A 14,286-nucleotide genomic window follows, 5' to 3' on the forward strand; every position below is an offset into this window, starting at 1 on the left:
GGCTAGGGTTTGGGGAATGGGCCGGGTAAAAGTTTTGGGCCAGAGGAATTAATGAGAATTGGGCCAACTCTCCACACTAATAATAAATTCAGTTTTGATTTAGTTGAACTTAATAAGTAATATATTGGTTGTTCATTTATTGATCGAGTGGTATTCTATTAATGAAGTATTACTTTTTTGTGGGAATGCTATTAGTAGCATGTCAATTTTTTTCATGACTTTATCGGTCATCGAGATATTTCTCTCTTTGCATGCTCCAGAAACCCCAATATTCTTTTTCACGCATTTCATCAAACACCTACCGCACACTATCAGTTTTGCCCACACTATGCATAATTATATACCTAACAAATGGAAATGAATGAATTTTCAATTTCGATTTTGTGTCGAGAAAGCAGTGGCTGAATATGATTCAATACGTATAGCAAGAGATAATCCCAAATATTGTCTTATTTATTTTCCGGGATTGTATATTATAATCAAGTTCTACGATATATTTCTCCTGACAATAATGTCATTAACAATATTAAACTTAATAAATTAACCTTCAATAAAATTCGAAATTACATATTTATTTAATTTAATAGTATAATTTGTTACAGAATAGTATATGTGTTTTACAAGCTCACAAACAAAATTCACATGATATGATTCCATACTCTTTAGCAGTCTAACTGATACATACATATATATATATAATAAAAGAAAACAATCTGCAGCACTACACTCCCTCCTCTATAATTGCTTCAATCAGAATATATCCGCACCAACCATTTTGGCCTTTCATATCGAATAACAAAATAACCAATTCCAATCCCAATCAAAAATCCACATCCATATCCCAACACAACTGCTTCCCACCCAAATCCATTTACAAAGCTCGACTCTTCTTCATCCTCATCATCTTCCTGCATCGGAGGGGAAGCTTCTTCACATTTTTTCGTCAAAGGAAATCCACACAATCCTGCATTCCCCACATACGTGTTGTTCTCGAATGTGGAAAACTGCGTAGATTGTGGTATTTGCCCCACGAGATTATTCATCGAAAGGTTCAATTTAGAAAGAAATGTCAATCTGGTCAGCTCACTCGGGATTTCTCCATCCAATTTGTTCGATGACAAGTCCAACGACTCGAGCACGCTTATATCTCCAAGAGATGGAGGTATATGTCCCGTGAGAGTATTCAGAGACAAATTCAAATATTTGAGAGAATTAAGGTTTCCAATGGAAACCGGAATACTCCCGGAGAATCTATTGGAGGATAAGTCGACAGTTGTGAAGGTTTTCAGCAGTCGCTGCAATAACAAATCCAAGCCTTTCAAAGTGAAAGTCGACCCTATAAATCGTTGAAACAAAGCCGTCTCATTATCTGTCAGATTTCTTTCATCCACATTTATCATGCCTCGAAAATTCTTGAGGTACGCCTCAGGCATCGGGCCATTAAACGCGTTTCTTGATATATCCAAGACTTGCAACTTGAGAAACGGATGCTCAGTCTTGGAAGCCAACGACATCGTACCATCAAACTTGTTAGACCTCAAGACGAGGATACGGAGTTGAGGAAGGGTTTCCATCCAGAAGGGAAACTCGCCTCGTATTTCATTGTCACCAACGTCGATACCTTGGAGACCCCGGCAGTTGACTAGGGTTTGAGGTAGTGTTCCTTCCAATTTGTTGCCATTCAGATTGATGGACTGAATTTTGCATCCCTTTGTAAATGTTGATGGAATGAGGCCAGTGATTTGATTTGCACCCATGTGAAAGATCGATAAAGATGTGCTGAAGTTCCCCAAACATTTTGGAATTGGCCCTTCCAAATTGTTATTTGATAATCGGAGAACTAAAAGGGATCTCAAGTTGCAAATGGTTGATGGAATCTCTCCGGTTAGTTTGTTTTGAGAGAGTTCTAAGTAAGTCAGCTTTGTTAGATTCCCGATGGTGGAAGGTATTGGACCTGCAAATTGATTTCCGGTAGGGATCAATAGAAACATATATATAAGGGATGAGCGAAAATAAAATTTCATTTAAAAAAAATATAAACTATGAACCATTTTCAGCTCGGATTCATCACTTTGTGGAATAAATACATAGTCATGGGTTCGATTCTCATACGAAGCGAAACTTCGATTTTTGAATTCGTACATTTTTACAGCGAATTCATGTGCATATTCCACATAGAATTCATGGGTCCTTGTTTTTTATTTTAAAAGGAATTTGTAGCCTAAACTCCTCTTATTGTTTGAATTTCAAAATTAAATTAGTTTTTCTTAGATCATCAATACAGAAGATCATTTAAGGGTGCACTTCAGAATTACACATTTTGGCTATTCTTTATTTTCTATGTACTTATTATTATTATTATTATTATTATTATTATTATTATTATTATTATTATTATTATTATTATTATTATTATTACTTTTGAGAAATTATCCAAAAGTTAATTTAGAAATATATTAAAATGTAGGACTAAATTACTCCTCAGAAAATTGAGGACCTGAGGTGGTTGGCTTTGTTGTCTGAAAAAATTGAGGCCTCTCTTCATTTGTCATATCGAGAATTATGTTCATTATTGTATATCTTTGATCTTAAAATTATTGAACTTTTTTTTATATAATATATCTTTTAATTTTCAATTTTGATTGATGTCAAACATATAACTAGTTTAGATTATTTATATTAAATACAATCCTTTTAGACATAAAAGTTGTGCACTTTCTACAAAATTTTAGATTAAAAATATTTTGTAATTAAAAAAAATAAAAGATGAAAAGCAAAAAAATCTAGAAAGTAAAAGAAAAGTGCACATGTAGATAGGTGAAAATATAATCTAGAATGAAAAACCTAAAAAGTCAATCTAAATCGCATATAAAATTGGCACCAAATCATCAACCAACAATACATTATTATGCACTTTCAAATGCACTTATATATACTGCAGAGATGACATGCATTCGCACGTAAAAATGATATTATTTTAATAAATATTTTTTTATGAGTGTAAATTTATATTTTATTTTATTTTATAGTAGTAACATTTATCATTTTAATATATTTTTAACTTAATTAATTATTGGATAATGTTTGAAAATTATAACATTATAAAACTCATAAAATTGAAAAAAAACATCTAAATTTAATATAAAAGACTAATTTTAATTAATGAAATATAACCAAAAGAAAAAAATTGAAATTCATGTTTATTTTCTAGGTTTTATCTTTATATAATATATTAAATTACACAATTGACCTTAAATTAAATGTATATGAGAGATATAATAGGTAAATTAAATTTTGTAAAATAAGGCTCTTTTATAATAGGTATATATTAGAGTCATTTGTGAATATTGCACATAATCTTTACTACTAACCAAAAAGAGAGAAAGAGTAACATACCATTTAAATTATTGTCGAAAAGCCATAATTGACTAAGGGCAGTCATGTTCCCCATTTCTCTTGGCAATGGTCCACTAATTTTGTTGGATGCCATATTGAGTGTCTCCAAGTTACTAAGACGGCCAATTTCTTTTGGAATATTACCTGTGCAATAAGTGCAATAATGTAGTATAAAATTTTGAAAATAAGTTAATGTAACTTTGTAATGTAATATTAAAAAGGCATGAGATATATCATACCACTTAAATTAACATTGTTGAGCCACAAGTAGTGAAGGAGTGTCATATTTCCAATTTCTTTTGGTAATGATCCACTGAAATTGTTTAGTTCCAATTGCAACTCATCCAAGTTAATAAGACGACCAATCTCTTTTGGAATATGACCTGCACAAATATGAAATCTCTAAAATCCAATTTTGATTAACAATAAACTATGATATTCATTGTATTTTGAAATAAATAGCAAGTAAAGGGTAATAATCATACCAGTTAATGCATTGCTATGAAGAAACAACCCAACCATGGTAGTTAAGTTCCCAATTTCTCTTGGCAATGATCCAGTAAACTTATTGCCAGACATGCTCAACCGCTCAAAATTATTGAGATGGCCAATCTCCTTTGGAATATTACCTTAAATTAGCAAAAATATTAGCTCTCAATTGAAGTAATCAGATTATATGTTATAAATTAATACGATTTGTCTCTAGTTGGATGCAATTCGGGTACAAGAAAGACAAATTGCAATGAGCAAATTTATCTATGTATAATCTAAACTCGTGATATTTAAGTCACGAATGCAAAGAACAAATAATATTAAAGAAAATTTTGAGGGATGCATGTTGAATCATACCACTAAAACTGTTGAATTCAAGGCCTAGTCTGAGAAGGGATGTCATGTTTCCAATATCTCTTGATAAAGGCCCACTCAATTCATTGGAGGCAAAGTCCATATATTGCAAGGATGACATGGTGAAAATAGTTGATGGTAGAGGGCCTTTTAACTTGTTAGAACTCATGCTCAAACCTTGTAAATTAGTGAGACGACCAATCTCTTCTGGAATAACACCTGTCATTGTGTAAAAGTTACGTTGCATCAAATCCAATTACATGTGCATATAATATACTCCATTTGTCCATGATAAAACTTTCTAGGAGGGAGTAACACGGATTTTAAGACAATGTTATTGAGCGTATCCAGAGTGGTGAAAATGTGTATGTGTTGTAATTAGTATAGAGAGTAGCCCTCTCAAAAAAAAGTATAGAAAGTGGTGAAAATGTGAAAAGTAGGGGTAAGTAGAGTATTATAATTAAGTGGTGGTGTATGTGTGTGAGTTATAATTCAAAAAAAGACCCTTAATCAATTGAACGTCTACCTGTACGATTGTAGATAATACTCACATAAAATTAAATGAATAAAACAAAATAGCATTAAATGCATGATGACCTCATAGAGATAGGACTTACCAGTCAACTTATTTGCACCAAGGTTCAACGTTTGAAGCTTCGTCAAGTTCCCAATTTCTCTCGGCACAGATCCACTGAAATTGTTGTTGAACAAAGAAAGAAACTCAAGCTGTGAACACTTCTCCAAACTCGATGGTATTTCCCCATACATCTCGTTGTAAGAGATTCGAAGAATCTTGAGCCCACCAAGATTGTGTTTGCACATATCAAGAGGTAAACTACTAGACAAACTATTATTCCTCAAACTCAAAACCTCTAGTGATGACATGTTGAAGATAGATGCAGGAATCGGGCCACGGAAAGAGTTCTCGTTCGCGTCTAAAGAGACGAGAGAAGAAAGATTCCCAATTTCCGGTGGTAGGGTTCCGACAAGACCCATGTACGATATGTTCAACTGAGTAACCCTACTGTAGCGTGAATCGCAAGTAACTCCGATCCAACTGCAAACACTGGCTTCAGTGCTCCAATTTTGGGTCAATATATTTTGAGGATCTAAAGTGATTTGAGATTTCAAGGCAAGAAGTGAAGAACGATCGGTGTTGATGTCGGTTTTGGCTGAGCTATAATCCATCAAATAATGGATTGGTAAGAGTAGTGCAAGGATGAGAAAATGGGGAGATTTTTCCATTTTTTGGCTTGATTTTGACTGTAGTGATTTTTTAGAATATCGAACTACGATATCTATATATGTGTGTGTGGATATGATATACTATGGTATAAGTCGGTTTTGGGAAATGGGAAAGCATTAGAAAAGGTCAATGCTAGGATTTAATGTTGTATACCTAACTGATTAATGACGTGTCTGCGTCATCATATAGCATTGAATACACTCGAAGACTTAGTCAAGATCAATGAGAAGTTGGTCTTTTCAACCTAGCCACGCAACAGATTTTGTATTGTATGTATTAAATTGTGATGTATATATAAGTATACCCATGAAGCATGACCCAGTTCTTTTCGGCACGAGAATTAAGAAATTGGTATTTTGTGTGTTAAATGGGGTAGGATAAAAAGTAAAAAGGTGAATAAAGGGTAAAATTTTTACCATTTTTATAAACAGGTCAAGTTTCGTGGGACAAACCAAAAAAGAAACTGGGTCATGCTTCGTGGGACGGAGGGAGCATTATTTTGAAGAAGTCAAGTTTGAGCTTGAAAAAGAGAAACACCAATACTGAAAATGAGAAAATTATATAAGTAACTATCTAATTATATCTTCATATTTATTACTTCCTCCGTCCCACCAATTAATTAATCCCCCTTCACTTTTCAAAATATTAAGAAAATGTATTTAATCTTCTTTAAAAAATTCAAATTTATATGTTTTTACTTTTTATACCCTTGTTTATTATATTCACACATCATTTTGAATTTAAGTGAAACATTGAATAAGGTTATTAGAAAAACAATATTTTTATATAATAGGAAGGACGCACCTCTAATATACCCGTTACTATACTCGCACTCACTACAAAAAAAGTTTCTATTAATGACATAAGGCTTGGTAGCTAATATTCGTGTCATAAAAATTAGTGGCGTTTGAAAGTGTAACTATTAGTGATTAGCTATATCATCAAATGTCACTAATTTTTGTGACACACAAAATAGCTACCAAACCTTATGTCACTAATGGAACTTTTTTTTGTAGTGACTAAAAGCTCGGTAGTAAGTGTAGAACGAATAATTGGCTTCGACTAAAATCGAGTCTAAAATTTTTGAAGGTTACAGGTTTGCAAAAATAAACAAATTTGGCGCTCGTGGACCACATTTGGACCCATCTTAAGTACAAAATAGCTCAATTGGGTCTAAATGTAGCCCATGGATATCAAAATTTTAAATAATTGACTTATATCTGCAAGTTAAAAAAAAAAATTGGCTTAATTTTGCAAATTACCCCAAGATCACTAAAATTTTAAAATTCTTATCCCTCCTCACTATTGCATCATTCAAAAAATATTTGATCAAAATTAGATTAATGTAAAATGTGAACCAAATGATAGACATTAATCTTGTGAGTACTTATTTAATTTGGCATACCTTTAACAAACGCCTCATCAAATCAGTTTAAAAAGGTTTGCCTTCAATCTCTATTGCTCAATCTTATACTACAAATTATTATCTGTTCATACAAAACTGAAATAAGGATATTCTGAACAAATTCCTAGAATTCATTACGGACTTTGATCAAACAGTTCATAGGCGTGACATAATCTGTTCCAACATAGTGATCTCTTTGTCAACTCGAACCAAACGAGAACGAGATCAAATTAAAACTTCATAGATTCGAATAAAACACAACATTTCATAAACTCTAAAGTTGAAATCGAGCAAAACACACTAAAAGTAGCAATTTAAAAAGTAAAAAAGATAAAGAAAACACAACTCGAGCACAAGTAAAGCACACAATTCTTTTGCGGGCTTCAATTAAGTTCTCCTGCGTGTTGGTGTTCGTGCAGCTCTTCTGCGTCTCTTCTTCATCAGATAATTATATCCAACGCCAAAAAACAATTCCACTAACCATCTTGGCCTTCCAATTCTAATGATAATGTAACCAATTCCAATCCCACCTATGAATCCACTTCCATATCCCATCACCACACTTCTCCATCCAAATCCATCTATAAATCCATACTCTTCATCCTCATCTTCTTCTTCTGGCTGCATCCGATGCCCATTCTCCTCGTTGCATTTTCTCGTCAATGGAACTCCACACAATCCACTGTTTCCTATATATGAACCATTCTCAAATGTGGAAAACTGAGTAGATTGTGGAATTTTTCCAACAAGATTATTCATTGAAAGGTTTAATGTCGAAAGAAATGTCAACCTTGTCAATTCACTCGGAATTTCTCCATCCAGCTTGTTCACTGACAAGTCCAACGATTCAAGCACACTTATATTTCCAAGAGATGCAGGTATTTGTCCCATGAGATTATTGTGCGACAAATTCAAATATTTGAGAGAATTAAGGTTTCCTATAGAAACCGGAATCCTCCCGGAAAATCTGTTGGAGGATAAGTCGATGGTCGTGAAGGTTTTCAGCAGTCGCTGCAATAACAAATCCAAATCTTTCAAAGTGAAAGTCGACCCTATAAATTGTTGAAACAAAGCCGTCTCATTATCTTTTTGATTTATCTCATCCACATCAATCATGCCCTCGAAATTCTTGAAATATCTATCAGGTAATGAGCCAGAAAATGCATTTCTTGATATATCCAAGACTTGCAACTTGGGAAACGGATGCTCGGCCTTTGAAGCCACCGACATATTACCATCAAACTTGTTAGACCTCAAGACGAGGACGCGGAGTTGAGGGAGGGTTTCCATCCAGAAGGGAAACTCGCCTCGTATTTCATTGTCACCAACGTCGATACCTTGGAGACCCCGGCAGTTGACTAGGGTTTGAGGTAGTGTTCCTTCCAATTTGTTGCCATTCAGATTGATGGATTGAAGATTGCATCCCTTTGGAAATGTTGATGGAATGAGGCCAGTGATTTGATTTGCACCCATGTGAAAGATCAATAAAGATGAGCTGAAGTTCCCCAAACATTTTGGAATTTGCCCTTGCAAATTGTTGTTTGATAATCGGAGAACTATAAGGGATCTCAAGTTGCAAATGGATGATGGAATCTCTCCAATTAGTTTGTTATGAGAGAGTTCTATGTAAGTTAGCTTTGATAGATTCCCAATGATGGAAGGTATTGGACCTAGAAATTGATTTTGGGTACGGATGAATAGAAACATATATATATATATAATGGAAAATAATTTATTTAAAAAAATATAAACTATGAACCAGATTCATCACTTGGATAAATTGCGATGATCATAAAAGGTTTGATGGTACATTAAACTCAGTGAGATGTCAAATATTATTGAAAAGAGAATTATTAAGATACTTTGAATTACACAACTCAATTCATTTTGTCTCATTATATATGTGCACAAACAGTGGCGGAGCTACAGCTTAAGCAAGTGGGGCAATTGCCCCCCCTCAATTTTTTTTAATATAGCTAATATATTCATATATATGTGTATAATTATAAAAAAAAAACTAATTCTTGCCCCACCAAAATTTTGAAAAAAAAGGGGCAAAGTTTTTGCCCCCCTAATCTTTAGGGGCCTGGCATCTTTCTTCCAGTCATTTTTATTCGGTACAAAAACTATTGGACATATAATTAATTTTTTTTACCAAAATAAAAATGTAAATTTTATTTAAAATATTTGGACATATAATTAAAATAAATTTTACTTTTTCTAAGATCAATACACAATAGTATAATTTAAGGGTGCCCTTCAGAATTACACATTTTCGCTATTCTGAATAGTCTCGCGACTTGTAATTTCTCACTTCGACATCAAATTGGATTTGAGCGAATTTTCTCTTCATAGGACTATTCAGAATCAATCTTAAATTCATGTTTTTTTAGCAAAAAAATAAAATCTTGATATAAACCAAAAAATTAACAAGCTTTGGATATTTTTCGACAATAGCCCCTAAAACGTATGACTAATTTAGATTATTTCTATTAAACAGAATACTTTTAAATATATATTTGGTCAGAGTTGTGCACCTTTCACGAAACTTTAGATATGTAATTAGAAAAATAAAAGATGAAAAGACAAAAAAAAAATCCAGAAAGTAAAATAAAAGTGCACATGTAGATGGTAAAAAATTTATCTAAAATGAAAACCCTAAAAAGTTAATCTAATAAGTGGGGTGTATTGGTTGTAGTCTTGTAGAGTCTGTAGGATTTTTTTAGACTTTGAAAATATGGGGGTTTTCAATTCAGACTTTAAAAGTCTTTAAAAATCTAAAGGTATTCAATATGGATTTTAAAAAGTCTTAAAAAATTCATAGGTATTCAAAAGTCTGTGGATTTTAAAACTCTAGGGATTTTGATGGATTCTCTTTCAAAAATACAAAGAGAGAAATCTCACCTCATCACACGAGATTTGTGTGGATTTTTTTACCTCTCTTCTGTCCAATGCTTTATTTCTTCATTTTCCTAATATCAGTCCCATTCTAATAATTTTATTATTTTATTTCACAATTTACCATATATTACCCCATTCTTTTTTTTTCTTTTTTTTCCTGATATTAGTTTACGTTTTTTCATTTCTTTTAATTTTTCCAATACTATTTTATGTCTCCATTTTAATTATTATTTTATTTTTCCATTTTCATTTTATATCCTACTGATTTTACAGCACATGATTCTTTTATTTTTATTATTTTATTTCTCAATTTGCCTTATATTACCCCATTCTTTTATTTCTTCATTTTCCTAATATCAGGCATCGGCCGATGCTGGGTTGCTCTAGTTCCAGCGGTAGTTGGGTTCCAGCCGGCTCTGGGATGCTACATTCCTAATTCTTATCAAGTCGATAAAAATTCATGAAAATTAATTTTAAAAAAAAAAAGTCAGTCAAACTCTGCATAGAGTCTATTAATTTCCTAAATCCACAAAAATCCATGGACTTTTTAAAGTCCAAAAAAATCCAACAGAATCTCCAACCAATACACCCATCGCATATAAAGTTAGTGATCAAATGATCGACTAACAATGGATTATAGTAGTATAAATATATCTCATGCTTTATTGTAATCATCAAGTAATTAAATATAGAAATAGAATACACATTAAGTGCTTAGCTGATGACTAATATAAATTTCAACTACCCACATATATTAATCACATGCACCTTGAAATTAATATAAATTTCAATTAACTCACACTAATCACAGATACGTACAAAATTACAATACACATAACAAAACTCCCCTAATATAGATCCATTAATATCTTAACCCTATTAAAAAACGAAATAATATTTCAAATGCACTTATTAAAAATTATGTATTAACGTGTGAATGCGAATAATCTTTACTAAGTACCCAAAGAGGATGTTTAAAATAAATAATAATTAAAAAAAAAACCGAGAGAATAACATACCATTTAAATTATTGTCAAAAAGCCATAACTGACTAAGGGTTGTCATGTTCTCAATTCTTGGCAATGGTCCACTAAATTTGTTGGATGCCATATTGACTATCTCCAAATTATTAAGAAGACTAATTCCTTTTGGAATAGTACCTGTGAAATAAATATAAATTTTATAAATTTTGAACATGGAAACACACATACGATCAAAATGAGTTAATGTAACTCTGTAATGTATTATTAAAGAGATATGATAACATACCGCTTAAATTAACATCATTGAGCCACAAGTAGCGAAGGAGTGTCATGTTTCCAATTTCTTCTGGTAATGATCCACTGAAATTGTTTACTTCCAATTGCAACTCTTCTAAGTTAGTAAGACGACCAATCTCTTTTGGAATGTGACCTACACAAATATATGAGGCCGATGATTTTTTAGGACAGTATAACTTATGTTGATTTGAAAATTAGGACAAAAACTTTCAGACTTGTAAAAATAGGACACTAATTTTTTTAGAGTTAAATAGGACACTAATTAATAAGCATCGTAAAAATAGGACATTTTCTCGACCGAGAATTGGCCGAGAAACGTCCTGCGGGTGCAACACTTATTAATTAGTGTCCTATTTTACTCTAAAAAAAATTAGTGTCCTATTTTTACAAGTCCAAAAGTTTTTGTCCTAATTTCCAAATCAACGTAAGTTATTGTCCTACCCGTTAAGTTTGATTAACAATGAGATGATATTCATTGTATTTTGAAATTATAATAAAGGGCATAATCATACCCGTTAAAGCATTGCTGTGAAGAAACAACCCATACATGGTTGTTAGGTTCCCAATTTCTCTTGGCAATGATCCACTAAACTTATTGCCAGACATGCTCAATCGCTCGAAATTATTGAGACGGCCAATCTCCTTTGGAATATTACCTAAAGTCCCAAAATTATTGGCTCTCAATTGAATTAATCACAACTATATGTTATAAATTAATACAAAAGTGTTGTATATATACATATGATCCAAATCATGGCATTTCAAATCGTAAACGCAGAAAACAAATATTAAAGTAAATTTTGAGGGGTGCATGCATAATCATACCACTGAAACTGTTGTATTCAAGGCCTAGTCTGAGAAGAGATGTCATGTTTCCAATATCTCTTGATAATGGTCCACTCAGTTCATTGAATGCAAAGTCCATATATTGCAAGGATGTCATGGTGAAAATAGTTGATGGTAGAGGGCCTTTTAACTTGTTAGACCTCATGCGCAAGCCTTCTAAATTAGTCAAACCACCAATCTCTTCTGGAATTTCACCTGTCATTAAGTAAAAGTTATGTTGAATTAATCAAATCTAGTTACATGTGCATGCAATAAACTATATATGTTCGACAAGCATTATCATAGTTTAAAAATTAATAGAGAAAGTTACATCCATACAAGTAGACTTAATTAGCCCCTTACTCAAAATTTTGATCAAGCCCTTTGCCAAATGAAAAGAGAGATGGTTCTCCTAACTAACAGGGTCAATTGTGTAATTTAATATATTATAGTGTATAACGAAAACATAAAAATATATTATGATTTGTGTTTTATATTTTTATAATTATCCTTCAGGACTCTTCATATCAATCTTCTTTTCTTTTTGATCGTTTTCTTTTTTTCTATTTTAAAATTTTAGGAGTTTTATAACATACTTTTAAAACATTATCCAATAATAAGATGACATGAAATACTATAAATTTACACTCACAAAAAATTATTTAAATGCGAATGCACTCATCTAAGCTAGTCGTATATAAAATAAAATTATAAACTCTCACACATAAAGCACATATGTTAAATGAATAAAACAAAAATGGCATTAAATGCATGATGACCTCATAGAGATAGGAATCAATTACCAGTCAACTGATTTTCACCAAGGTTCAACACTTCATGAAGCTTCGTCAAGTTCCCAATTTCTCTCGGCACAAATCCAATGAAATTGTTGTGGAACAAAGAAAGATACTCAAGCTGTGAACACTGCCCCAAACTCGATGGTATTTCCCCATACATCTCGTTGTAAGAGATTCGAAGAATCTTGAGCCTACCAAGATTGTGTTTGCACATATCAAGAGGTAAACTACTAGACAAACTATTATTCTTCAAACTCAAAACCTCTAGTGATGACATGTTGAAGATAGATGCAGGGATCGGGCCATGGAAAGAGTTCTCGTTCGCGTCCAAAGAAACGAGAGAAGAAAGATTCCCAATTTCCGGTGGTAGGGTTCCGACAAGACCCATGTACGATATGTTCAACTGAGTAACCCTACTGTAGCGTGAATTACAAGTAACTCCGATCCAACTGCAAACACTGGCTTTGGTGCTCCAATTTTTGGTCAATATATTTTGAGGATCTAAAGTGATTCGAGATTTTAAGGCGAAAAGTGAAGAACGATCAGTGTTGATGTCGGTTTTGGCTGAGCTATAATCCATCAAATAATGGATTGGTAAGATCAGTAGTGCAAGGATGAGAAGATGGGGAGATTTTTCCATTCTTTTGGCTTGATGATTTTTTAGAATATTGAACTACGGTATCTATAAATGTATATATATGTGTGTGGATAAGATATACCTTGATATAAATAGGGGTATGTATTCGGTTATTCAGTTATTGCAAAAATCAAATCAAACCAAATTTATATTCTATATTTTTCAACTAACTGGAGTGAATAAACATAAATTTTTTAAATTAAAATTGAAACGAACCAAAAAACTTAATTAATCCCCAAAAAAACTGAAAACTCCGAAAAACCTGAAAAAACGAATTTATTTTATAGAATAAAAAATTGCTCAAAATTATATTATATATTTTATCATTGTCCATCATTCATTTGAAGAACATATGTATAAAATAGTATAATTAGGGTTAGACTATAAGTTAGATATAATATAAAAATAATTCAGTTTTGTTCTGTTTCAAAAATTCAAATCGAACCGAATCGAAAATCAAATTTTTATTAAAAAAGAAAGTTCGAATCGAACTGAAAATTCAAAAAACTGAATCATATTTGAAATTTTCAATTTAAATCGATTCGATTATTCGGTTTCAAATTTTTTTCTCACCCCTAAATATAAGGCGGCTGTGGGAAACGGGAAAGCATTAGAAAATTAATGTCAATGCTATGATTTAATGTTTTATAACCAACTGATTGCGTCTGCACGTCATCAAATTGATTCAATGAGATCTTTTCAAGCTACGCACGCAACAGATTTTGTAATATTGAGTATGTATTTAATTGTGATGTATAGTTTTAAGAAGTCAAGTTTGAGCTTGAAAATATTAAATATGTGCATTCTAATTTGAAATATTGTTGAGATTTTAAATACTCTCTTCGTCCAAGTTATATTGGCTGATTGAATTTTGCACAATAATTAAGAAAGTTATTGAAGAAGAAAATTATATAAGTAACTGTCTAATTATATCTTCATATTTATTGCTCCAT

The 14,286-nt window shown here is 32.1% G+C and overlaps 1 protein-coding gene across 2 annotated transcripts; it reads right to left on the reverse strand.

Annotated features, from left to right (window-relative positions):
• Nucleotides 1-551: 551 nt before the first annotated feature.
• Nucleotides 552-13,388, reverse strand: LOC131006164 (receptor-like protein 52). 2 transcript variants are annotated; one of them, XM_057933340.1, is made up of 6 exons: nt 12,703-13,388; nt 11,900-12,115; nt 11,587-11,730; nt 3,636-3,779; nt 3,397-3,540; nt 552-1,954 (listed from the first exon to the last, which is right to left on the reverse strand). In XM_057933340.1, the coding sequence occupies exons 1-6, from the start codon at nt 13,334-13,336 to the stop codon at nt 747-749; spliced, it is 2,490 nt and encodes an 829-aa protein (XP_057789323.1). In that variant the 5' UTR covers nt 13,337-13,388; the 3' UTR covers nt 552-746. The 2 variants fall into 2 exon arrangements, with proteins under 2 accessions (XP_057789323.1, XP_057789322.1); XM_057933339.1 differs by lacking the exons at nt 552-1,954; nt 3,397-3,540; nt 3,636-3,779 and adding exons at nt 7,139-8,563; nt 10,814-10,954; nt 11,064-11,207 and having other exon boundaries at nt 12,703-13,386.
• Nucleotides 13,389-14,286: the final 898 nt, after the last annotated feature.

Source organism: Salvia miltiorrhiza, chromosome 1 (genome assembly GCF_028751815.1).
Source record: "Salvia miltiorrhiza cultivar Shanhuang (shh) chromosome 1, IMPLAD_Smil_shh, whole genome shotgun sequence".
NCBI lineage: Eukaryota > Viridiplantae > Streptophyta > Magnoliopsida > Lamiales > Lamiaceae > Salvia > Salvia miltiorrhiza.

Excerpts from the sequence above, each read along its gene's own strand:
- LOC131006164 (XM_057933339.1), bottom strand. The coding sequence starts at position 13,336 with ATGGAAAAATCTCCCCATCTTCTCATCCTTGCACTACTGATCTTACCA. Across the intron at positions 12,116-12,702 it reads TGGTGAAAATCAGTTGACTG|GTGAAATTCCAGAAGAGATT; the intron begins GTAATTGATTCC and ends ACTTAATGACAG. Across the intron at positions 8,564-10,813 it reads TTTTGACAATAATTTAAATG|GTCCAATACCTTCCATCATT; the intron begins GTATGTTATTCT and ends ATCAATTTCTAG.